General features: G+C 40.4%; 1 protein-coding gene and 2 long non-coding RNA genes across 6 annotated transcripts in view; 1 reads left to right on the forward strand and 2 right to left on the reverse strand.

Annotated features, from left to right (window-relative positions):
• Nucleotides 1–6,041, reverse strand: part of LOC140127803 (uncharacterized) — a 50,951-nt gene extending 44,910 nt beyond the window's left edge. Inside the window, exon 1 of one of the 4 annotated variants that reach the window (XR_011855065.1) lies at nucleotides 5,696–6,041. This is a non-coding gene — a long non-coding RNA (uncharacterized lncRNA). Of the gene's footprint in view, nucleotides 1–44; nucleotides 586–837; nucleotides 949–5,651 lie in introns of those variants that run through there. The other 3 variants (XR_011855063.1, XR_011855066.1, XR_011855064.1) reach the window with 3 other exon arrangements.
• LOC140127804 (uncharacterized) lies at nucleotides 52–25,435 on the forward strand. The gene is made up of 4 exons (XR_011855067.1): nucleotides 52–379; nucleotides 3,260–3,329; nucleotides 23,102–23,440; nucleotides 24,748–25,435. It is a non-coding gene; the product is annotated as an uncharacterized lncRNA (long non-coding RNA).
• On the reverse strand, nucleotides 11,169–27,955 carry PRNP (prion protein (Kanno blood group)). The gene is made up of 2 exons (XM_072148899.1): nucleotides 27,796–27,955; nucleotides 11,169–14,826 (listed from the first exon to the last, which is right to left on the reverse strand). Exon 2 carries the CDS (start codon nucleotides 14,814–14,816, stop codon nucleotides 14,046–14,048), a length of 771 nt encoding a protein of 256 aa, XP_072005000.1. The 5' UTR covers nucleotides 14,817–14,826; nucleotides 27,796–27,955; the 3' UTR covers nucleotides 11,169–14,045.

A 27,955-nucleotide genomic window follows, 5' to 3' on the forward strand; every position in this document is an offset into this window, starting at 1 on the left:
TATATACACAAATACATGCATAGTACAGCACAAAATACACTTACAGTATACACTATATGTCAGGTTCGCTAGGGAGATTGCTGGGACTTCTGGTTCTTCTGGTGGTACCAGCAGCGTTCTCCGAACCCCGGCGCGTATCCGCGCAAACTCCACCTCTCGTCCTGGGCAGCGGCTGCTAAGATCTCGTGCTGTCTAGGAGTTGCTGGGACTTTGAACCTCTGCTTGGTGCCTGGTTGTTTCTGCACCATGAGGGGTTAATTCCCAGATGCTGTCCAGCACCTATCAGGTTCTGGAGGTGGAGTTCTGGCTGCATAAATTGCAGCTTCACTAGTCACCAGTGCCAGTGTTTGAAAATCCCTTTCTCCACTCGCTGCTCTAGGTTGTATTGCTCAGTATCTTTATCTGTATTGTTGTTACCTCGGCTAGTTTTTGACTTTGACTCTTTGCTTACTGATTTTGCTATTGACGTACCCTCTCGTTGTGATTCCGGCTTGTTTACCATTCTTTTGTGTTTTATGTTGTCAGTCTGTTTGTGTTTTCCTTCCCACACTTATTCCAGCGTATCTCGAAGTCTTCAAGTAGTCGCCCCACGGTTTAGCGTGGGGGGGGCTATAGGAAGGGACAGAGGTTGGGGCAAGCTCAGGGCTCACTATCCCCTGTCTTTTGTGTACCAATCTTAACACTATATAAACGTGAAAACATGGTGGACACAAAATACATTAACAAGCATAGTATACATAGTACAGCATACAATACACTTACAGTATACACAGTGCAGACATGAATACATACAGTACATCACACTGTATACACTTTACATAAATATACTACACTTACAGGACAGCAGAAGAAAGGGAGAGCATCAATGCAGCAGCAGCCAGTCATTTCACTGCTCACCTCCTCCTCCACAAGCTCCGTCCCAGCATTTCTATTACTTCCTGGTCTGCAGGAGCCTGAGGAACAAGTGCTGAGGAAGGTGTCTGTGAGATCTTCAAGATAAAGCTGCACAGCAAGAACCCGTCTACAGTCCAGCAAGGGTAGGACGGGAGCAGAGAGAACAGGTGTCAGGGCCCACCGGGGATTTCCTTGATACCCCGGCAGGCCAGTCCGACCCTGGGGTCGAGTATACTGAGCAGATATTTATCTCCAAACAATATACAGTATGTAAAACACAGCAGTCAGGACATGCAATTTTAATAAGTTTGAGTGTGATTATTATTGACAACATTAATAAAAGTTTGGTTTTAGGCCTAACCAATAAGGCTCTTCGGTCTTAGGACAGTTTTGCAAAATAGGAACTAATAAACAAGTTTACAATCCTCTTTAGACACTTAGAGGTATTAAAGCAGTAATTACAAAGACCATTAGTAGAGAAAGCTTCTGCTAATGTTGTGGACGGAAATGTTATTGAATGTGGCTTCTACTTCTTAGAGATTGGGTTTAGGCTTCTGGAAATATTACATTGTGAGTTGTGAAGAGCTGATCTGTATGATGTCTGCATCTCTGTGTTTGTTGCGGGGTTCTGGGATTAGCAAAAGTGATAAGGACCAAATAATTTATATCTGTTATTATCCAAGCAGTCAAGTGTCTCACACCACAAGGACGTCTGTTATAAAACAGGACATGGTTTTCCATTTTTTTATTAAACCATTTCAGAAGAAAAAGTCACATACAGTATTAAAAAGTACCGTATTTTTGGACTTTAAGGCACACTGGATTATTAGGCGCACCATCAATCAATGCCTTCTAAAACATCTAGGTTCATATATAAGATTATAAGGCGCACCTTATTATAAGGATGAATGACCAGCAGATGGCAGACCTGTGCACAGTTCAAGGCAGCTGTTGTCTGAAGTATGGTTCATATATAAGGCGCACTGGACTATAAGGCGCACCATTGATTTCTGAGAAAATCAAAGGATTTTTTGTGCACCTTATAGTACAAAAAATATGGGAGTATTATTATACGCTGCTAGAATCCAAAATGGAGATACACACAGATGAGAGGTAACTGAAGACCACAGTAATATTGAGGACCAGAAGGGCCACTGCTACAGGAACCTTGACGTACTATACCAAATTGGGTGACTGTGAGCATTACAGTTAGTGTGAGTGTCCCGACATGCAATGGGACCTAAGAGGTACAAAATACTGTGACTCTTTGGGCTCTTGACCGCTTCTCCTTGGAAAGGCTGTAAGTTTAGGTGGACGGCGATGTCTTAGTAAGTCTGTGTCAGTGCTCCATGGGATGTGCAAAAATTTGATACAATTTTGTCCGGAAGATCTCGGATGTTTTCCGTATTTTTCCTGATGCTGTTTATTCACTAATGTTCTCTAACAAACCTCGGAGGCCTTCACAAAACAGAGAATAATACAGGAAGCTGCGTACATTTGCTCATCACTCTTTTCAGTTTTTTTTATTAGAAAAAACATTGGAAAAGCCAGTATCATTTTGTTTACAATTTACAAATATTAGCTACTTTATGTTGCTCTATCATATAAAGTATCAATTAAATGCTTAAAAATAAGGAAAAGTTCAAGGGGTATGAATACTTTTTGCAACTTACTGTACAGATTAAAACTATATTTTGTGGAAGGTAAGCCATGAGAACACAATGGGGCTCATTTACTAAGGGCCCGCGGAGTGCATTTTCATCGGGTTTCCCGACTATTTCCGATTACTGCCTCATTTGACAGGGGTTTTTGGCGCACGCGATCGGATTTTGGCGCATTGGCGCCGGCTTTCACGCGACACAAATTGGGGGCAGGCTGTCGAACGATCCAACAGATTCGGACAACGCGCTCATATACACCGGGAAGAAGAAGGTGAACTCCGGCGGACCTCAGAGGGGGAAGCGACAGATGCAGGATCTCGGGCGCACGATGTTGGTGAATCGCGCCGGACTTCATCTTCGTCGGACTGGACCGTGGTTCGCAACAGGACCGGGTAAGTAAATGTGTCCCAATGAGGGTAAATGATCTCCTGCTCTTGGCCTTGTACATATAACCTCCATGTGAACAACTTCCCTCAAACGGGTTCCATCCAAGGAATCTTTCCTCAAATCCATACATGGAATTTAACATAAAAAAGTGATTTAGATAATTCAGCAATAACAAATCCCTGACAGTCCTGGACAAGTCTGTTTGTTTACAGGCGGCATACTGAGTGGCTGTTCTCCCATTGTAAAAGCTGTTAAGATTTTCATTGTCTCTTTAATAATACTTGTAATTCTAATGCTGTCTTCATCCTGCTACACAGATTAAATGAAAGTGAACAAGAGTGTATTAGCAATGACATCCAGTAGCGTCCGTCCTGCCGAGAGCATCAGGTGATTTGATTATTTCTTAATCTGCCATTGTCTGTGACCTTGATGAATATACCGGATTAAATTATTAACGTTCACATACAATAGTCTGGAGCCTGATGTCTCTGTCCCAGATATGTCACTGACAGCACATACGTTCACTCATCATTGTGTTTACTTTATAAAACACGCTGTTTTCAGGCGGAAATCTGCTTTTTGTGCTAAGTCTTAGTACACGTGTGTATGCATTATTTTAAAGAGGACTTGTCAGGTCGATTTGTATCCCAAACCAACTACAGGTCCTTATGAAACGATGGTTTAGGGCCCCAAATTTATCTGTATGAGGGCTGTGCGTGGAAATATTTACAACAACAAACTTTTATACTTAGCTTGATGTGAGCTCGATGAGGCCCACGGGACTTACATCTTGAGATCCCATGATGGTGCCTCCTCTCACAATACAGCAAGTGAAGATAATGCCTTGGCTTCATTGTGCATATGCCATTCATGCGCCAGGGTGTACTAAGCCGGCTTCACTTGCAACATCACAAAGGGAACAAGGGAGAAGGTGAGTATAAAGGGTTTTTTTTAACACCTGCTCAAAAAATCATACAGGGCCCCATAAGGACCTGCTTATGGTCCCAAATCGCCTTGACAAGTTCCCTGACATGGCCTTTATTCTGGAGTATGTAGTAGAAACTAGTATTAGGTAATACAGGGGAACAGCCCCTTTTGTTTATGCTGCTTTTAATAACTTTTTCAAGTATGTGGAAGTAGTTTATATGTTTTATGATAATTCTACGGATTCTGCTACACTCTATGTTTTGGCCTTGCTGCGCCTGCACGATTTCTTCGGTCCCATTCCATTTGAAATCATCTAAATACATTTCTAGATTATTTTTGAGTTTGTTTCTGCTGTGTTTCTGAAATTTACCGGCAGATATCACTAGATGGAAGGTTTTCTCTATTGAGCAAAAGAGCTAAAACGCAGTGGAAAAATACAACCTGTTATGTGAATGGGAATAGTATTCCTAAAATGCCATTTTGATAAAACAAAATGCTATTTTGTCACAATCTTCCTTGTAGAGCATTGTTGAGAACTGGTCAGGGGAAATCCTTGTGGTTGTGGTTTTTACTTTTCTTTGTAATGATTGAGCTTACTGGGAATATTGTGATAAAATCCCTCATACTGCAAACCATAGAGTAGGCTCTGGTCCTATAGAAGAGCTCATGTACCTTGGGGGTGGTGCTGGGGTTGTCAAGAGCTTGCACAGTTCTTGATGTTTGCAGAAGATATGCCTGGCCTAGAATTACTCTATAACCTAAGTCCGGATCTGTGCAGTCCCTGGCCCGGCAAACCACTCCGCACCCATTCTTACCTTTTTGGAGCAGAGTGGGTGTAAGTGGGGGGAAAGGTGCAATTTTTGTCTGTGTGCCAGGAATTGCAACTTTTTCATGGCTTGCATGCAAAATCCACAGATTTCTTAATAGATAGTAGTTTACACCTGGGTCCTGAAACCTGAAATTACCAAAAAACCCTTTCTGTCATGTTTGGAGAGGGCAATATTTTTAGTTAAAAATCTGCTTGAGAAAGCGCCTGTGAGTGTAAACTGCCCCGTTACCGTGGTTTCCACCCCACCTCCCCGTATGTGTCACGGGTAATAAAGATGCCTGTTGCACCAAAGCTGCAGACTGCCGCTACTACTTATTTCTTACATATAGACAGTCCCAGGGTTACGTACCAGATAGGTTCCATAGGTTCTTTCTTAAGTTGAATTTGTTTGTAAGTCGAAATTGTATATTTTTTAATGGAAGATCCAGACAAAAAATTTTTTGCCCCAGTGACAATTGGAGTTTCAAATTTTTTTACTTTAATGGGACCAAAGATTATCAATAAAGCTTCATTACAGACACCTTACAGCTGATCATTGCAGTCTGGGACTATAGTAACCCATCCAGAGACTTCACCAGAGGTCACAGTGAGCATCTGTAACTACGAGTTGTCTGTAAGTCGGATGTCCTTAACTAGGGGACCGCCTGAATATAGTATTTTAGGTTAAGAATCTTCACTTTATGTTCTTGTTTATTATTCCTTATGAAATTCCTCCTTCAGACTTGTTGAGACATTTACGTAGTTATCTATGAATAGTGCCCTATAAATCAACCATTTGAAACCATTTTTTTGTTTCATCAAGTTTTACTTCTTTCAAATATATACATGTATTTACATCAATTCATTTTCATTTTCTTAAATCTTCTTATATATTACAACATTTTTTCGGCTAGTGTACGTACGACCTAGTGAGTGTGCTATCACATGATTTTTAGAGATATAAAGAAATTCACCTCATTTGGCGTTCTAGTAGTTTTTTTCTCTTCGCAACACTCACATGTTTGGAGGCCCCAGGGCTGAGACTGCCTTGTCTCTGACTGTTGGACAGAGTGGTATCGTCCACCTGCTGTGACGTTTCGAGGGACACGCCCCCTTCCTCAGACGTATACAACACACCTCTCCAAGGTATTTAAACCCTGTTGGCCGGAAGGTACCGTATTGTGCATAATATAAACTTACCGTATTGTGCATAATATAAACTTAGCAAATGCATACAATAACTAAATGTGAATACAAATTCAATCTACGATCTAAATGGTGGCATAGCATTAGGTATATAGACGTCAAATATCAAAATGTGAAAATTTAACCATATGTAAACATTTTTTCAAATGTGTAAACATTTTTAAAAGTGTAAACATTTTTTAACATGTGTAAACGTCATTTTTTCGGTATATTTTTTTGATATATTACATTACCCTGTTATATGTTATTATAGAAATACTTTATAGTTACAATCCTCATTTAGACCTTTAGGACTTAGAGGTTCCAAACGGTTAGTCCAATAGACTTTTCTTCTGAGTAATCGAGTTTTTATTTGTTCGCTATCACTGCCTTCAATGTGTATACAAATTCAATCTACGATCTAAATGGTGGCATAACATTAAGTATGTAGACGTCAAATATCAAAAATGTGTAAACTTAACAATATGTAAACATTTTTTCAAATATGTAAACATTTTTTTAACATGTGTAAACGTCATTTTTTTCAATATATTACATTACCCTGTTATATGTTATTATAGAAATACTTTATAGTTACAATCCTCATTTAGACCTTTAGGACTTAGAGATTCCAAACGGTTAATCCAATAGACTTCTCTTCTGAGTAATCGAGTTTTTATTTGTTCGCTATCACTGCCTTCCACTTCTTTGATAATCATCCATCTAAGATCTGACACTTGATGGCCTCTTTCTACAAAATGTCTTGCTACTGTCGTCTCTCCATATTTTTTATTACTACTCTTGTCCTCTTTTTTTATTGTTCCTGTTTTTGAATGTGTTCTTATGGCACTCTTGTGTTCGTTTAACCTGATTCTGATGCTTCTAGATGTCTGTCCTATGTATGTTTTCCCACATGGGCATTTCAACATATATATAACATTTTTACTGTTGCAGGAGTGCCAACCTTTTATTGGAATGGGTGTACCTTGAGTAGGATGGTATAATATGTCGCCCTTTATAATGGAATTACAGTTTTGACATGATAAACATGCAAATGTACCTTTGTGTTGTGCTTTAAGGAATGATTGTTTTTTAGATTTATTAGAGTTCTTTTCTACATCTGCTCTGATTAGATAATTCGCTAATGATTTTCCTTTTCTGTAGACGAAACGTGGTTTGTTCTTGAATATTTTACCATAATTGGGGTCACATTGGAGTATATCCCAATGTTTCAATATTGTATTCTGAATCATTCTTGAATGTTTGTCATATGTGGAGATAAACGTCAAATTGTCTCTATCTGTATTATTGATGGGATTTCTTTTAATTCCTTCCTTTCTTTCCAATTTTTTTGTGCTACTGTATTACCTACTTGTATAATATCACTCTTCTTGTACCCTTTCTCTACAAATTTTCTTATCATTTTTACTTTATTAATTTCGTATTCTTCATCAGTGTTACATATCCTGCGGGCTCTAGTAAATTGTCCCTTTGGGATCCCTTTGAAGGTATTTGGATGATGGAAACTTGATCTCGATAAGAGATTGTTTTTGTCTGTAGGTTTGGAATATAATGTAGTAACTAAGGTATCGTTTTTTCTATTAATTTCTACATCTAAAAAATGAATTTTATCGGTGTGATATTCTACTGAAAATTCAATGAGTGTATGAATTTTATTGATCTCGGTGACCCACCCCACCTCCCCGTATGTGTCACGGGTAATAAAGATGCCTGTTGCACCAAAGCTGCAGACTGCCGCTACTACTTATTTCTTACATATAGACAGTCCCAGGGTTACGTACCAGATAGGTTCCATAGGTTCTTTCTTAAGTTGAATTTGTTTGTAAGTCGAAATTGTATATTTTTTAATGGAAGATCCAGACAAAAAATTTTTTGCCCCAGTGACAATTGGAGTTTCAAATTTTTTTACTTTAATGGGACCAAAGATTATCAATAAAGCTTCATTACAGACACCTTACAGCTGATCATTGCAGTCTGGGACTATAGTAACCCATCCAGAGACTTCACCAGAGGTCACAGTGAGCGTATGTAACTACGAGTTGTCTGTAAGTTGGATGTCCTTAACTAGGGGACCGCCTGAATATAGTATTTTAGGTTAAGAATCTTCACTTTATGTTCTTGTTTATTATTCCTTATGAAATTCCTCCTTGAGACTTGTTGAGACATTTACGTAGTTAAGCTTTTCCAATGTAACATGACTCATTAGCAGAAAACCTGGATTGACTTAAATTGTTCCAGCTTGTCTCCTAGAATACATTTACGCCCCATGTGATCTCTGCAGGGATTTGCCTCATGCTCAGCAGGTACAGTCATTTCACTCCTTTTCATGCTGGTGAGGTGTGACTGCTTGGAAGCCAAATATTCTGACTGCTGATTTCGTAAATGAAGAATTAGTAGAAAGAATAAGTAGAGCTCGCTATGCTCTACAGATTGCTATGGAACGCTTCCGAGGCCAAAAGCTATGTATCCCTATTCGAACTGGACATGTACCATACATGTGTTCTAAATGAGGAGAGGGTAGTAGTAAGCCTGTAGTGGCTTATCCGTAGTTAAAACAAAGGATCAGGGTAAGAAGCGGAAACACCCCCCTATACACCATTAGATGTCCTTCAACTCATTTAAGACTGTTAAACCCCTGAATTTCATCACATAAAAGTTTTGTCAAAATACATGCTATATGCAAATTCTGGCACTTCTTCAAATATATCTTTGGTTATCCTTTCTATTTGTTTACGGCTTGCTGTCTCAATTGCCGATCACCAATGTGATATACAGGCGGTCCCCTACTTAAGGACACCCGACTTACAGACAACCCATAGTTACAGACGGACCCCTCTGCCCCATGTGACCTCTGGTGAATCTCTCTGGATGCTTTACTATAGTCCCAGACTGCAATGATCAGCTGTAAGGTGTCTGTAATGCAGCTTTATTGATAATTCTTGGTCCAATTACACCAAAAATTTTGAAACTCCAATTGTCACTGGGGCAAAAGAAAAAAAATTGTCTAGAACTTCCATTATAAAATATACAGTTTCGACTTACATACAAATTCAACTTAAGAACAAACCTCCAGACCCTATCTTGTATGTAACCCGGGGACTGCCTGTAACAGTAGTGGCCAGATCTGCTAATGAAGTACTTGTCCACTTTCTACAGTATGAAGTTTGGAAATGTGGAAATAACTAACTTTTCTAGATGTTATGAATGGATTATGTAGCATCAAATACATGTTTGGCTATGTCAGCGACTTCATAGCACCATTGCCCCCATCATGTCAATCAACCCGGAGCCCATCAAATGTAGTTGAGCCTAGTCAGGATACTGCTAATACAGTACAAGCAGGAGGAAACTGGGAGATATGGCAAATGTATAGTGGTGTTGGACCTTTAGATATTGATAACATATTCTTAGAACAGGAGTTTGTGATTTGGAGGCCTTATATACCGATGTAGGTTTAAAAAAATAACCCAAAGTTCTCTGGTCATGTGCTTACTTGAAAAGTTGACTTTTGGAAGAGTTGAAACTCTAACTGCAATTGCTATCAGTGTCTGAGAGTAAGCTGGGAATTATGGTTCTAGATACTGTCAAAATAGATGTGACGGTTCAGACTAAACAATGATTATAGGACGTTACCAGAGTCCCTCTGTGCTGCAGCTTCACAAGTTGTTGTATTGTGAAGGAGAAATTCCCCAATCCAACTATGGGAGTTTACAGCAGGATGAGGGAGGGAGAAAGGGAAGAGGGAGCTGGGGTGAGACACAATAATAGCGCGCGTGAAGCTACAGCATCGAGGGGCTCTGGTAACACCTCAGTCCAGAAGGATAATTTTAACTGTGGATTTTAGAAGGAAGGAATATTGAACTTTAGGGACATTTGAATATTTACCCTATTCAAAAATCAGCACTTACTACTTTATTTTACATCAAGGGTTAACTTGCATTAATGTATAGTGTTTTGTTATTATCATTCTGTTTATTATTATTGCATCTGTATTGACCTGTAGAAAGGGTTAACTAAAAGGAATCTAGTAATTTTCCACAGTATAGTAAAACAGACAAAAAATCTTGAGTACCAGAAAAGCAAACAACCTGAAGTATAGAATGACAGGTGCTGTCTAGAAAGTTGTTTACCACTTTAGAAGCTTTCAGCCATAGAATATTATGGGGACTCAATGCAAGTCTATTTGAGTATGCTTTGTCATTGTTTGTGCAGAAATAGAAGGTATATAAACAGAACAGTCCCAGTCCTTAGTGTCTTGTGAGGGAACAGAATTTGGAGGAAAAGACTGCCAGTTTACCTGAGCAACCAGAATAAGAAGCTGAGATGGGGACACTCTGCCATAGATCCTGTGCTCTTAGCCAGTGACCAGGGTACCAGCCTTCTGCGGAAGAGAGGGCCAGCTAGACCAGGTCTTTCCTCCCCATGCAACACTTCTTATGCCACGAAGGAGGTTGGAGAAGTCAGCCCTACGCTTTGCTTGTATTGTAATTTCTTTAGTAAAGAAGGAAACTGTTGTACTGCAGACGCTGACTCTCTGGACTTACTTCCAAATGATAGATGTACAGCAACTCCCAGTGTGAATAAAAAAATTCAGATTTACTGTATTTCTTCTTTAAAAGTTCAGGCATGCAATCTAAGGTACAAGTCAGGATCGACACGTTTCAGCCAATTAGGCTTTAGTCAGGATTTACACTGCACCATCCCTTCCAGAGAGCGGCAACGTTTGGTGACACCTTGATGGTGCCTGGTGGACCCAGCATAGAATCGGGGCCACCCCTAACCTGGGCAATGCAGATAACAAATATACAAAGATTATCACAATCACAGAGCCTGGATCTAGTAGTAAGTGTCCCTGGTTTATTATGGTTGATGTGACCACTCTAGTGGGGCTACTAATGTCAGTGATGATCACGGAAGAGCATTATGGAATAGCTTTGCGCTATACTTGAATATTAAATAGATAGATTTGATAAATCAGAATAGTAAGTAGCCAAGTATAGTTTCCCTGATGCACTGACCAATGTAATTTTGCAGAAATGAGTCCTTTCAGATAAACGTGAATCCATTAACTGCTTGATGGAGTAAAAACATAATAACAATAATTTTGGATATGTGCCTAATGCCTTCTCCTGTCTATTAATAGCACTAATGGCTTCTGTGTCATACCTGACCATTAAGATGCTTTGGCTATTTAAAGGAGATGTACAGTGATTTCTGTAAGAGGATTTCAGTGGCTTTTTTCATACAGTCATTTGTCCTGGATAAAGGCGACAACAACCCCGGAGTCTGTATAATCCACAGTGGTTTATTATAAACCGTTTCATACAACGTGCCAAACAGAATGCAGTATATATAACATGAGAGACGTCCATCGTGGATACAAGAACACGATTCAATACATTGAATGACATATAAAAAACAGCACAGACGCAAATGCCTGTATATACACGCACTCTGACGCTATACAATGTGTAGGCTAGCATGTCGGGTAACGTACTGTAACCATGCTGCACGAGCGCTTGATGTACGGCAGATACAAGATGGATGATCTGGCAATAATAAAAGGTTTGTTAGACAGGCACCTACAAGATGTGGTCTTACAGCTGTCAATACCCTGCAGGTGGTGGGATCACCTCTGATACTCAACTGAACGGTGATGCATTCCTTGCATTCGGCCCAATTCTACAATATTAAGAATATCCCCAGATGCAACATTTGTTTCCCTGTTGGATCAGCTGGTCTTCCCCAAGCCTGTGTGATGTTGGCAGTGGTGAGCTCACACTCATATAAGAGTTAGGCTGCATTCACACTACAGTATGGGGGACGTATATACGGCCGATATACGTCCCCCATACACTTCTATGGGCTCGCGGCGCCCTACGGGAGCGGTACACTGCTCCGTAGCCCGGGAAAAGATAAGACATGTCCTATCTTTTCCTGTATTACGGCGCCGCGGCCACACATCGCTATGGAGAGGGGCGGAGGTGAGCTTCACTCACCTCCTCCTCCTCTCCCCGCGCTGCCGTGTGCCCGCCGTGCTATGGTGCGGAGGGCTCACGGCAGTGGGAATATAGCCTTATGTCTATATAAATACGCCATATGTAGGCAGTGGGCTATCTGCACCACTTGCGTAATTCCTACCTATATCAATAGCAATGAAAAATGTTAGAAATGAAGCAGTGAAGTACTGTACACTGTAAGCAGCTTTCATATAGAACAACTCCATGGCTAGAATTGTCAGTAAACCTTAGTCTAGTTTTCCGTTTTAACAAGCTTTTTTTTGCCTTTCGTTGGAATGCATTCGTGAAATCGGTGCCCAAAATTTGGTGCAATTTGGAGATACTTTGTTAAATTTTATAGCAAAGTGACAGACGGTACCTCAAAGTTTATTTCATGTTAAATCACAACTCTATGGGGCACATTTACTTACCCGGCCCATTCGCGATCCAGCGGCGCGTTCTCTGCACAGGATTCGGGTCCGGCTGGGATTTAAGATGGTAGTTCCTCCGCCGTCCACCAGGTGGCGCTGCAGCGCCGAAAATAATCTTAACGCCCCGGAATGCACCATCCCATAGAAGGTGAAGGTGAGCGCTCCCCAAGCGACACATTTTCGGTTTTTAAATGCGGCGGTTTTTCAGAATACGTCGGGTTTTCGTTCGGCCACGCCCCCCCGATTTCTGTCGCGCGCATGCCGGCCCCGATGCGCCACAATCCGATCGCGTGCGCCAAAAACCCGGGGCAATTCATGTACAAGCGGCGCAAATCGGAAATATTCGGGTAACACGTCGGGAAAACGCGAATCGGGCCCTTAGTAAATGACCCCCAATGTGTTGCTTCAGTAGAAACATTGACATGTAGTCATGTATCGGAGTAGAGTACCCTATAGAGACTCGTCACACATTTCCCAGCAATTAGGAATCAACATATGGACTGGTAAGTCCTATACATTAATCATATGACAAAAGTGGGAACATAGTTTTAAAATACCATAAATAGATGGCTGCTTTAGCGCTATGATGATGAACTGTAAAAGGTGAACACCCTAATTGGGACCCCCGTCTATAAGAAAGTGGCGATAAACAAGAAGTGACGACCCCTCTGCCTTGGATGTTCAGAGTCATCCACAGAAAGTAATAAATAATCTTTGCCCTCAGAAGTCCTTTAAAACCTTTACAAATCTCCTCTGTATCAAATTTGACGGCAATGCGAGCCTCAGCGAACGGCACTGAAAGGTCAAAGGATGATAGAGATATTAAAATTGGACATAAAAACATATAGTTGGTGTACTCTTATGTTCTTGATACTTCTCAAGCCTCATGCTTGACCCCTCTCTTCTATCATCTACCAATTAAAGATTCATTGTGAAGGTCAACGGCTATTGACCAAGCATAGAGTTAGGCATAAAACCCTGATGGTCAATATACTTAATTTGGTTGAAAGGTAGTAAGATAAATTTAGAGGTTCCCATTAGATGCCTTGTCCCTATCCCTAGAGTCTCTATATCTAAAGGTAGATATTTTGTTTTACCAAATATTCTAAGATTTTATGACTAACTGGCCTTTGTTTTTTATCATTTGGTTCATCTTTAGTCCATCAGTTTTATAATCTTGAGGCATTATCTATGTAATTAAACAACCTCCTCTACATGATTATAACTCACAACAATCACTAAAAGAACCTATAGTAATAGAAGGTCAACTCCATGTGATAAGAGTCTAAAAGTCTACTCATCATATGATGATTAGATGTTAAAGAAATTCACTTAACAGCCATGCAATAAAAAGGGACCTTGGTAGTGGAACCAAAAACAGTAAAATGAAAATAGAAACAAAGTACAAAAACAATAAAAACTAAAACGCATTAAAGGCAGTTTTTCTCTTTTACATATAAAAAAAAGGTTCATATTACTAACATGGTAGTTAAGACCTGTGTCCAACAAGACTGACTGACTGCTTCTTTGTTAAAAAATATCATACAGCTCTGATGCGTGACGTGTACACTAATATAGGACACAGCATGTCGTGAGGGATCCCATTACATTCCAATGATAGAGGGAATCTGAAGAATATAATATCGGTTTAGGCAGTGGAGCAGGACATCTGTATGGACTTCATCTATATGTACAGAAGGCTTTTCCACTCATTCACATTCGTATTTCGAGATCATTCGACTACAAAATATCCAAAGAGTGTGATGAGGAGGATGAGACTTGGACTAAAGAGCAGATGCAACCCAGCGCCGTAATCATTGTAATTTCCCCTCCTGTATTCGGTAACGCAGAGCTGCCGGATAACCGTGCTCTTAACTCTGAGTTCAGTTTGGTCAATTTCAGAGACGTTCTTCCCGTCGTTGGGTTTGAACACATATTCGGTCATGGATGTGTTGTAACAGTCAGTGACAAACCTATCTTCTGGAACATATGGATTTCCTTCATATGCTGGTCTATAGACCCGATTGGGCATTTGGTTTTGGTAGCTGTTATAGTAACGATAGTCCATATCATTGTCAAAACGGTATCTCATATTGCTAACTGCACTACCTAACATGAAACCGGAAACTGCCCCTACAGCAGCAGCGCCCGCCACCATTTTCATGTTGGTCTTGGTTTTAGGAGGCTTAAATTGCTTATTATAGTTGCTTCCTCCAGGATTATAATTATTTCCCCAGTTGCTTCCAGTGTTATGGGGGTTCCAATTGCCTCCAGTGTTTCCTGTGTGGCTAGGATTCCAATTGCTTCCAGTGTTGCCTGGGTAACTTGGATTCCGGTTGCTACCAGCATTCCAATTGGTTCCAGTGTTGCTTGGGTAACTTGGATTTCGGTTGCTTCCAGAATTCCATCCTCCACCTTTACTTTTGCTTCCTTTCTTTGAAGTTACCGCCAGTATGAGAAAGAAGGAAATTACCGCAAATTGAATCCAGAAAGTTTTCGCCATCTCGATGACTCTGCAATATAAAAAAATGGTTCAGAAATATGTTTTTTTCATTATTTAAAATTTTTATGACATTAAATATAAAACCCACATGCTATAACTCTTCTCACGTGGTGTAACTTGAAGCTGATGGGCCCCAGTGCAAAGTCTGTTACAGGCCCCTATTATAATGTATGGTATAGTGTACTAGTCTTTTTATATGGGAAAGCGAAATCTTATGGGCCCCACCAAGCCTCTTGGGCCTGATTGCAACTGCACCCTCTGAACTTCCACAAGTTATGCCCCTGCTACCAATGATAAGAAGTTCGGTAATATTAATTTTCTCTGGTGGTGGAGGACGGGGTCAGTTTTATATTTCTGGGGACATTTCTTTTCAACACATCAACCAATCTTACGCAAACAACAACCAAAGTGATTCTGAGGAAGAGCAGCAATAATAGAGGTATAGTACATAAGTAAATGATTATGTTTCCTGTTGAATAATGGGCAAGCAGAAATCTAGAAAACAATGAGTAATTGAGAAAGAAAATTTATCGGAAAATTGTATAACTTTTCAATATATAAGGAATACGATTTATTTGCTGAAAATGGACAACCATGTAAAAGATATACTATACACAGCCTTAGAGGTTGGAGACAGAGAGAGACCTGTGCAGGAGTGATGCAGCAGAGTTCTCTCTACGATCAGCAGAGTTCTCTCTAATGACTTCCACTACTAACCACTACTAGTGGAGCTTAGAGAGTCTGCGCATTTTTCTCTAAATGCTTTCAGTGTTTGGCCGTGCTGCCCAGCAACTTTTCAGAGAAAAATAGACATTGTTGCTATTGTCTGATGCAGGGTCTCCATGACATCACTGTACCAGTTCACAGAAGAAGTTTATGTCCTGGAACTGATGATGTTACTGTAAAAAGCTTCTATATTGAAAAGTCTACAGAAAATAAATTGACAAGGAATAAATATCAAGGAGCGTGACCCTGGGGATATGGAGAACTGCTGTTTGAAGAGAACATTTTTGAAATGTGGCATCACTTTATTCCTGGCATCATCTTGTGATGGAGAAGACACACAGCTATGTATTGGCAGACAGCCACATCACATCCTCACTAACTCAATGAATGCGACACTGCTGGATAGTCAAGACACATACTTCCTTGGGTTAGCGTTTTTTTCACAGTACAATCATTCCTCAAACCATGCTTTGGAAAAGTATGAAAGGTGTGGCATAGCACCAGTACTTGCTACCACTTTTAGACTGATGAAGGTCTGACTTCCAGGACCCCAGAGTAAAGTAGATCATGGCATGTAGAAAAAAATTATCTAAAAGTACCAATGTCTCTTTGTTTTGTGATTAACAGGAAGTCCTTAGGTCACATAGTGCCACTCATAATATGACAAGTGCCAGGGTAAGATTTGGCAGTTATGTTGTCTCCACTGTTATGTGTTGGGTCTCCCTAATACATAGCTACACTCTTAATGGAATAGCAAGGAGTCTATTGCTTAAAGGTTCATCTAGCTACGCTCACTAAGAAAAGCATCAGTCCAGCCAGTCCCCTCACTCCTCATCACTTTTAACCCAATTTTATCACGTTAAAGGGGGGTGATTAGGGATGGGGTTAAGTGAGCTTACTGAGGGGAGCCGACCCTTCATTCACATGAAAGAGCCAGTTCGTTCAAGAAAAACCAATGGGTACCAAGTGCCAATAGCAGACCTGTTAAAATTTTAACAATACTATATGATACTATACAACTTTATTGATCCCTGGGGTCTGTGCAGAAGTCTTTAGGAAAGGTATGCCTGAGAAGATTTTTAAGTACCCTACACAATACTAGTTTTACTTACTTCATAATTTCGGAGCTGGTAGAGGCTGTTTAAACTGTATTGGTTTTTTGTAGCTGCTAATACAGTTTAAAGAATTTGATGAGATCCTCTGATCTCTGGGACCCATTTGTCAGGTTGTGTTATGGTTAGGCTTCCCCTAACAAGCACTATTCTAAACTTTAAGGTCCTAGGCCTTTCAAAATCTGTAGCAAGGTCTTCACTTACGGCACCATATGCTAGAATACTGCTGTTTGCTTATTTGGCAGAGACACCAGGGCCTGCATGTAACTGTTACCATTGCACACCCTAAAGCAACAACCCTGGGAATACTCCTCTGTGTAAACACTTACATAACTCTGGATTTGGCATAATGTGGGGATGACTAGAGGAGTAATGTTATCTTCTTCTTTTTGTGTAAAATTAAATCCTTCCAGCTATAAAAACACCAGTCAGGAGTAAGTGTCAGCGAGGCATATTATTAGCAGGGGTCCTGGCTATATTTAGCAGTAATGTCACACATCCCATGACACAGCCAACTCCCTGCCCAGTGCTGCCTCAGTCACAATACTTCTTTTTTCTCACTCCTTAGCTGATACATTTCACACTCTTCCCACACTGCCAGAAAGCCATCACCACAAAAAACATAGGAAATCATAGTGGCTTCCAACATTTAATATTTGAAAGGTGGCTAATAATTTGTATGATAGACTGTAGGTCTAGATAAGAATGAATGAAACCGCCATGACAATTCCTCTTAACTGGGAAAGCACTTGGTTACCTACTTCTAGATTGATATGTTCTCAGATGAATATTTGTTATTTAATGGTTTCTGATCTTTCTGGATCCAATCAGATGGTCGTTTTATTCATTATTGTTGCAAGATCTTTTGAAGTTTTTGCGATATAAATAAAGAAATTCTTAATAGACTGAATCAATTGTCCTGTAAAAATAAAATCTATTTAATCTATCAACGAGGGCATTCTGATAATATATCATAGAAAAATCACTAATAAATCATTGCTCTCAGCTCCATTATGGATGCTGACAGTCACCAGGGCACTGGATTTCCTGAGTTTCTCTCAATAACAGTAGGAGAGGCCACTTAACCAATCACCAATTGGAACAGTAAAGCATCTAATTGGCTGAACAGTCTCTCCTGGTGTTTGATTAGGTTATGGGACACACCCAGGAAGTAGAAGGCAGTAGGGATCAAGGATGCTGGCACAAACATGGAAGGGGTGTGAGAAGGGGTAGGTAATGATTTGTAAACTGAATTATTCTGTGTTGGCACTATATATATAGAATTATTTTGTATTTTGTAGTATTTTTGGACAACTATTAAAAACAGAACTGACCCACAATAGTGAGGGGCATGTGAAAGGGTGGTCACACTGGGGGTTTAGCTGGGAGGGGGATCATAGGGGTAAGTGCACCTGTTGTTGGTTTTCAAAGAGTCACTTTTATGTATCTAGATGCAGTCTAGGTTGTGGAAAAGTCTAGCAACAGCTCTCACTACAGGTTTTTATGACATAGGACATGTGTAATATATGCCCTATCCACTTTCAATGTAAAGTTCGTATTTATTAAGCTTACTTTACAACAAAAGACTGTAAAGAGACTGGGAAACATTCTGCAATGATTCACTATATCCTTTGCTCCTCATCACTAAAGGCAATAATGTTTCCCAGATTGTAAGCTCTTTAGAACAGGACTCTAGCTCCTATTGGTTGAAATAATGCCTATTTGTTAGATTGTAATGTTTAACGTTGTATTTTTATCCATGGAAAACATATATAAGGATATAAACGTTACTTATGTCACATGCCATGTGACTTAGAAGATGTTCTTTACCATTTGTCAGTATGAATACAACATTGCAGTTTGCCTGTGTAGTGTGCAGGGGGCGCCAGATTCCTGAAATGTGCCTCAGGTTCTGCATTAATGTGGCGCTCCCTGCGCTGCTCCTTAAGAATGCACCAACTTTTTTTGGGTGCACCTTTAACATAGAGAGGCACATTTACTAAGGGTCCGTGGACCGCATTTTTGTTGGGTTTCCCAACTTTTTACATTTTGCGCACATTTTTTTGGCGCACGTGATCGGATTTTGGCGCCGACTTTCATGGGACACAAAATCAGGGGGCGTGGCCGTCTGACAACCTGACTGATTCGGACTGAGCGCGGGATTTAACATTCAAAATTGTGTCGCAAGCCATGCACTCACATACACCGGGAAGAAGGTGAACTCCGTCGGGGAAGCGACACATGCAGGAAATTGGACGCACAGGATGGGCAAGTAGATGTGCCCGATTGCGTGCGACACACTTCTGTCTGACACTGCATGATAAATGTGGCTCACGGTCCGACTGTGCACCAGTGCAGAATTTTAAACAGCTACCTGGTTTAATGAGCTCACTCGAGAAGTGTCACGGACAGGTGTATATCCACCAATTAATTATAAAACCTAACTTTTGATATTGTATCATTAAAACAACATAATACACCAAAGAAGTGGGCCATCAATAATTAATATGATAGAACTTACCCTGGAAAGGTATCTGCAAGGCACCCAACCACTCAACATGCACATGGATGACTTTAAATCCCCTTATGACAGATCCAGGTCCTTTTCCAGGACACAGAAACGTGTCAGGATTTCCGGAAGGCAAAATAGGGACTCCTTACAGATTAGGGGCAACTCTAGGATTGCCCATTGTCAGGGCAATTGAGGGTACAGGGTGAGACAGAGATAGAGATTACTAGGTGCAGTGTGGTGACTTATTCCTGACCTTCTGGACCCCCATGTCTGTTCTCCGGCCTGCCTCCCGTTCCAAGTGACTCCCCACAATTGGTAAGAACTTTCCAATTTTTCTCTATTGTGTTTTACATGATTCATCTGGGTGCCTTGCAGATACCTTTCCAGGGTGATTTATAGCATATTATTTATTGATGGCCCATTTCTCTGGTTTATTATATGCTGTTTTAATGGTACAATAGTAAAAGTTAGGTTTTATGTTTTATTTCACCCTGAGCTGTGGATACTTTATAAATACATGTGCAAGCAGTTTGGACTGAAATGAACATACAAAGTCAGACAAAAGAAATTGGTGCAGGGGCTTTAATAAATTTGGTCCATTAAATATTTGGTACGTTGCCACATTAACTATTAGTCCTATCTAGAAATGGATTTCTCATAGATTCCTTTAAGTTTACATTTACTGCTGACTTTGCATTCATATGCCGGTATGGATAAATGCAATCATTTTACCACCAGCATACTTCTAGAAAATGGAGTCATATCTAGTAACTTACAAGTAATGGACTCTCTGGACCAGATCTTTGTAATCCTAATAAGACATAAACTTCAAAGTGGGAATGGAGGATTGAAATATGAAAGCTGTACATTATTTAGAGGTCCATTCTTGGTGCAGACTAAGCAGAAATATATTGAAATAGGAATTGTGAGCCCATGTAGTCCAACTAATATAAACTAAATCACCAGAAGGTTCTGTGTTCCGTTCCATAGAACTGTCAATATGTAGAGAAGAGGGAAAAAAAGGGGGAGGGGAATCGCTACTAAAAAATCGCTACCTAGTGCGAGGTTATCTTTGGTTGGTTTAGGGGTGCTTCTTGGTGAGAAATTTACAGTGAGCAACTGCTGCCGCGTCTCCACCCTCTACCTGGGGTACAAGGGTGTGTGCCAAATGTATAGAAGGGGAGATTGCTGGTTGTAACTCCCTATGTAGGAAAAAGAGACGCCTGGATGGCGCTGATGCTCAAGATTTTTCAATAGATCCAAGAGACTGAAGGTATATATCAATCCATCTTTATAATTTTATCACTTTAACAAGACATAAAGGCAGCGGTACATCACCAAACTTCGGAGCGCGTTGCCAAAGTCCATAGGAAAGTTCACACTTTCTAAGCGGTGGCTCCTTACTGAGACAACGAACGTCCGGTGTGTCGTGACGTTTCGGAGGGAGTACCTCCTTCCTCAGACATGTTACTCACTCCGAAGCTTTCCTATGGACTTTGGCAACGCGCTCCGAAGTTTGGTGATGTACCACTGCCTTTATGTCTTGTTAAAGTGATAAAATTATAAAGATGGATTGATATATACCTTCGGTCTCTTGGATCTATTGAAAAATGTTGCAGTGTTGAGAGCCTTGTAAAAAGTAGACCGGTGTTCACACTTTAGCTCACAATTGGAGCACAGGTGCGCTATTCGTTTGGGCTGATGCTCAAGAGTAATGGTTTTCTTTTATTCGGAAGGGAATTTTTTGCACTATGTGCAAAGTGCTTCATCAGGTCTAGTCTTGTTGTGCTGGGATCATGCTGGGGTAGTGCCCCAGCATAGGGGGTTACAGCCAGCAATCTCCCCTTCTATCCATTTGTTCCATAGAACTGTGGGAGGTCCAGAAGTTGCAGTGGTATTAAAGATATCTGATCATCTGAAATTGCCTTCAAATGATGTTTGGCCTTCCATCTTGGGTAGAGATACTCACTCTTTCCTAACTTTCTCTTTTAAGGTTCCTTCTAAAGTTCAATTCCATGTGAGAGTTAACAGCGTGACCAATGAATAGTATTATGTTCTCTTACTGATTAATATTTACTCTATCTTTCCAATGTCTTCATGTAATGTAAAAATAAATCAAACACTATGAAAATAATAAAGGATACAAAGGAAATGACAATGTAAACAAGGCCTTTCTCCTCCTCCTCCTCACATTCCTGGCTACACAGCGTTCTACTAGAGGCAGCCCCATTGCCTTGGTGAAGAGTCTCTATAGCAACCATAGACCTCGCCATCTGCTGCCTCGTCTTCAGTCTGCTCCATTTACACAAACAAGATGAAAAAGTCAACGTCATCTCAGCCACAGCCCGAGTTCAATACAACTAATTGCTTTCCGAGCAACCACCCTAGAGAAAATCATCCTCCTCTATCGGTAATCTTTATGAAGCAGCAGTCATTTGGACTGATGTGACCCATATTACATCAACCTGCATGTGTTCCAACAAATTTAACATTCACCATTAATTTGCAGGCTCACTATTCCATAGAAAACCACTTCTCTTATCATTTTCTTGTTTTTTTTGTCTCCGGTAATGAAAAAAACCCTACACTCTCCTGATAAATCCTCTGCAGTGTTGACACTAATGATCCCTACTGGTCTTTGATAATCTTTAGTGCTGACTATCTATGTGACTGCAGCAGATAATCATTGGCCGTAGTGGTCCATACACATTTGGGGACAAATATTTGATCAAACTCACTCAATACCTTACAATCAGCTTGGCTGAAAGTGTATGTTTAGTGAAAGTCAATGTCCTACACCTGAATTCCAAGTTATTTGATCCTTGTATGCTCTGAGATCTATCACTGCGGGAGAGCTAAGGAAGAGTCTGTAGACCTGACATTAGATGAAATCCTTAAAGGGAACCTGTCTCCAGGGACCTCATTGTCAAGACAGGTTGCAAAAGCTCATTACAGCTGCATTCCAAATATGCCTTTCTGCCTTCTCTAAGCATTTGCATTACAATATAATTGTGTGCTATAACTAACCTTGCGCTCTGACAAAATCCTCTGTGTAGTCCCAGGGGTTGGGATTTGGTTTGGATGCATTTCTAAAAAAACAACATGTGACTTGTCTGTGCTGCAGATTCCTCAGCCTCCACCTTTGTGCTCCTGTACAGCCCCCCCCCCCCACTGATGTCAGATTACCAGACCTCTGTGAAGGAGCAGGGGGGAGGAGCTGTATACAAAGGTGGTGGCTGGGAGCTGAGGAGTCTGCAGCACAGACAACTCACATGTTGTTTTTTGAAATGCATCCAAAGCCCAACCCCTGGGACTACACAAAGGATTCTTTCAGGGTGCAAGGCAAGTTATAACACACAATTATATTGTAATGCAAATACTAAGAGAAAGCAGAAAGGCATATTTGCACTGCAGCTGTAATGTTTTTATTGAAAATGAGATCCCTGGTGAAGGTTCCCTTTAACCAGCAGCAGCATGTATATTATGCAGTAAAACAAGGTGCATGGTTTGTGTACCATGTCGTGTTGGAAGTACGACCAGAGCTGCCATAGAAGCTGCTATTGGGCTCATTGCAGAAGTGGGCTCAGTACCACCTGCATCATCACCTGACACCAGACAGCTGAAAAGCCGCAGAGAGAGGAAGCGAATATCTACAGATCACATCTAAAGTTTAATAAGGGATGCTATATGAATTGTGATTTGGGGGGGGGGGGGGATATAGAAATTGTAATAATTGTGTGGTTAACCTGCAGGTACAGCATGTTCGTCATTATGTCTGATAATTTTGTGTTTCAAGGTGGTATATACATTGTAGCCCAATGAGACAGATTTATCCAGACATTTATAAAATAAATCTGTTGTAACATGCACTAAATTGTTGTTTCTGTTGCATCTCTCTTTATTTTTGAAGGTTGACATTGTCCCAAACTTTGCAGGTCTCATCCCGTCAGGCTTTGAGATCTCCTAGAAGCAACAGGACCTGGCGCTACTCAGTGTTTGACAACCGCAGGATTCAACTGTCACCAACATCGCTAATAAATAATCATCATACTTGGCAACCCTCTGAATACTTCCAAATTCCTCCGAAAAAAGGGGACAGCTCCTAGTCCCAGAAGAATCGGCTAATATATCACTACTTGTGGAAGGCTCTCACACCTACAAGGCTCATGTCCAGTTCTGGAAGTACCACCATTGCAGCTAAGGGGCTCGTCACAGAAGTGGACCCAGCCAGGCCATACAAACCATGATAATTCATCCTTTGTGCAACATAGAAGGTGAGTCGGATTACAAACTTTAGTGTTTATGTCACTACCTGCACCAGTACCGGGAAGCTGAAGGATCGAAGGGGTAGGAAGTTAATGCAAGTGAATATTTACAGATCACATATAAAGTTTAATAAGGGTTGTCATATGAATAGTAATGTGTGAGGGATTATAGCCAATTAATATTTGGATGGTTAAGCTATAGGTGCATCATGACGTAATTGTACGTTGTTATGTCTGGTGTTTTTGTACAAACGGTTATGGGGAGGAGCAGCCCAAAGTTGGACCTTTCATTTTTAGTCATACAGGACTATCACCTTCAGAAAAAAACTGCAGGGCCTTAGAGTAAAAGGTTTGTAGCCTCAAACCCTAAACATGCTACTGGTTCAAACATCTTCCCGTACTATCTGAAACCCAGAGACCATGATGGAGGTCAACAATGTGGCTTTCCTTTTTTATCACACATGCCACAGGATTTGATTCCAATGAAATTGTCCTTAGTGGGTGTGTGTGTGAACAATAAAAAAGTAAAAATAACCAATGGAGGGTGGCACCTCGGGTATTAACGTAAGAGAAAGTGGATAAGGAGAATAACAAGAAAGCCAAATGGAGTGCTCACCTATAGCCCCCTTGGCTATTGTGCATTTCACCCTATATTAGGGTAAACAATCCTCTGCAAAGCACCGTTCTGGAAACTTAGAAGGGTCTGAAAAACAGGCCTGCTGCTCCGTATAGCCAAAAAAGATCCGATTTTCACCGAGTGGATCGGTGGCATAAGAATGTATAAACTATTGGCTATAGTAATTAGCTCTGGCCAAAGGATAATATTGAGTATCAATGACAGTAAAAGAAATAGAACTGACTTACCGTATATGCTGCTAATCCTGATTTTGAGGAGAGTTCGTTTTAACCAAAACTCGTTAATCATTTTAACATTTAATTGTTTTAATTAGGAACAATTCCTCAGAATTTTTATTAAACTAACTTTTTTTTTTTCCGGGTTAAGTCAGTTATATTTCTTTTACTGGTGTTGATGCTCCATATTACCCTTTGGCCAGTGCTTATTACGTTATACTTTCTTATGTCTCTGGGAGTGGGAGGTCATTTCTGTGCTGTGTTGTAGAATATATCTGTGCTGTATCTGATGTAGCATCAGGAATAAAAAAAATACAAGAAAGTTACCTAATATAGGTGCTTGTACTTCATGATGGCCAAGACACCATAATATATTAGGATGGACTTATCAATAGGTTTGTGATGGAAATACTGTGTGATGTGTGTTAAATGGTGTTTCTATTGTAGTCCACTTTATATTTTAGATTTGCACTATGAAGGTGGACATTGCTTCTTCCTGCTTCTGCATTGACAAACTTTGGAGGCCTCATTCAGTCATGATCTTCAAGAAGCAACAGGACCCGTCTCTAAAGCAAACCCCTGCCTTCATTGCCACCAATATTGCTAATACAGGTGGTCCCCTACTTAAGGACACCCAACTTACAGACGACCCATAGTTAAAGAGGGGCCCCTCTGCCCACTGTGACCTCTAGTGAAGTTCTCTGGATGCTTTAGTATAATCCCAGACTACAATGATCAGCTGTAACGTGTCTGTAATGCAGCCTTACTAATAATCCTTGGTCCAATTACAGCAAAAAACTTGGAAACTCCAATTGTCACTGGGGCAAAAAATCATTTTGTTTGGATCTACCATTATAAAATATACAGTTTCGACTTACATACAAATTCAACTTAAGAACAAACCTATGGACCCTATCTTGTATGTAACCCGGGGACTGCCTGTATTTACCTCCAAATGATTCTCTATAAAAAGGGAGACCCAGAGCACTGAGCCCCAATCTCCCACATCCACAAGGCACAAAGTCATTTTTAGTTGATTTGGTGGCATCATGTTCAGGTCATGTCCCTCATAAGTCCCTCAAAGTGAGCCAAAAATGATTGTAAATTATGACAGCATTAAAATGTTGACAAAAAAGCCTCTGTATTCACCATTTCCTCATTTGTCAATACTAACAAGAAAATTTCCTTGTTTCCCAAGGCAACAGCTTTCATATTTACAGGGATAAATGCAAGATAATCAGTTGGTTGCTATGGGCAACAAATACAGTCATAGAGCATTAGACAGCATTGAAAAATGTCTTAGGCCTGGGAAATTGAACCTTAGATGGGCTCCTATTTGTCTCTGTCATTTTACATTATAGTTGGGGGGTCCTTAGTCTGCATTGAGGCCTGTGGCTTAGGCTTTGTTTACATCTCTGCCTGAGCCTCCATATAAAGATCTTTCGTATATATGACAGGAATACAAGGGCAGTATATTGTGCTGTTCTTTCTATGGAAACGATGGACATCAGGACAGAAGCCAATACAGTCCAAGTCCGACATATGACGGATCTGGTGCTCTGTTTTTACCCTTTTTTTTACCATCTGACTAAAGAGAAGAATGGAAATAATGACTGAAATGTGAACAGAGTCTTATTTGATGATCTCATCTTTACACATGCCAAGAGCAAAAGGCTTTCATCTCGTGGTTTACATGATGGAACCTATTAGACATGGTTTACTAATCAATGAGAACGCCAATTACATAACACACGCTGACACAGAGCCATTACATATAGAATCAGTCAAGGCTGAATACTCCAAGATACTCAGGAAATACCAAGCATTTACAGAAGATGCACAATACACTCCTAATGCATTCCCAACGCAGCACACTGTGTTCAAATGATTTCATTTGTTCCCACCTCTGTAGTAAAAACAATAACAGATTATGTCTGAGCCATTAAGACGCCATGTTATATCATCGGCCATTGCTGGATGGATACTCACTGGAGATACTAATGCAATTCTATACACACACATACAATGATGTACAGTATTTGAGTTACATAGCAAATTGGTTGATCATATATATATGTATATATATATCTCTATCTATATCTAAATCTATATATACCTACCTATATAATATACAGGTGGTCCCCTACTTAAGAACACCCGACTTACAGACGACCCCTGGTTACAAACGGACCTCTGGATGTTGGTAATTTACTGCACTTTAGCCCCAAGCTACAATAATCAGCTATCACAGGTGTCTGTAATGAAGCTTTACTGTTAATCCTGATTCTTAAGACAATCCAACATTTTTAAAATCCAATTGTCTCAGAGACCAAAAAAATTTTCACTGAGATTACAATGATAAAATATACAGTTCCGACTAACATACAAATTCAACTTAAGAACAAACTTACAGAACCTATCTTGTACGTAACTCGGGGACTGCCTGTATCTACATTCACTATGGCAGTAGTAGACACTGAAACTTACTGTATTTGGACCCCTGGGGATAGATAGACCAAACAAGAGGACCCACCCCCTTATCATCTATAATCATGACCTACATGCATGATATATAGTCTTATAGACAGTCAAAACAGGTTAGCTTCTAATATGGAGGCAGTACCCCCTAATTCTTCATTTGGTATGCTAGCCCATGCATGGAGGGATATCGATAAGGGCGTTGCAGCCCTAACCAGGTTTTTTTCCCATGATGCCCCATCCTTACTTGTTTTGTTGACACCTCGCTGGGCATTAGGCACCCGTCTACACTCCTTACGTGGGGTGGATGTAATATATATATATATAATAATAAGGGCTGACACAACAATTTTAGATTTTCTAGTAATTACCAAAACAGAGGATTGTGGGTATGTCATCTCTTCTCTATTTTAACACGAATTAGATAGTGACACATACTGTACGTAGACATGTTATCATACAATGGAGCTAAATGTGACATTTAACTCCTTAGGATCCAATTATTTCTGTCTATGATCTCTAGACTCTAGATGATACAGTGGATTTACTGCAGTCTTACGTAAAAAATAGCAGTGTCAAAATAAACGTTATACGAATTAGAGCCTAAATGGACTAGATCTTATCATATAGAACATAAATTGAGCCTTTTCTTACCTTTTTTTTTTTATAGAAACAGGCCTAACGTTGGTCTTTGAATACCCCCCTCCTTCGTAAAGCAGCACAGACGGATCCCTTCTGTTACGCCTTATAACAATACGATCAATGGTATAGATATAAAGCCTTGCATATGTGACAAAAGCATAATATGGCTACCTATTGAATAAGTCATAAGCTTGAGTCACGCTCCTTCCTATAATAACACCAGGGATGTAAATTACCATGTGCTGTGTCTATGAAGGTGCTGCAATGCTCTGCAGCCGTATCTTCCATATAAAAAGCAACAATCTACAATTTGGCGTAAAGGCCCAATGAAATAAGTGTCCACTTTTGGATAAACCTTGGAGATATTTGAAGGGGATGGATAGAAATCTTACCTTAGCTATAAGCAGCGGAGGAGGAGAAGAGCTCTGGTGTATGTGCGCCTGTCCCTGAGGCTGGTACTGAGGACTCTGTGTTCATGGAGAGGGGGTTGGGAGGAGTGGGCAGAACGCTCCTCCATGTAGGGAGGGAAGGATTGTGCTGTGTGCTGTCTAT

Source organism: Engystomops pustulosus, chromosome 4 (assembly GCF_040894005.1).
Source record: "Engystomops pustulosus chromosome 4, aEngPut4.maternal, whole genome shotgun sequence".
In the NCBI taxonomy this organism is placed as follows: Eukaryota; Metazoa; Chordata; class Amphibia; order Anura; family Leptodactylidae; genus Engystomops; species Engystomops pustulosus.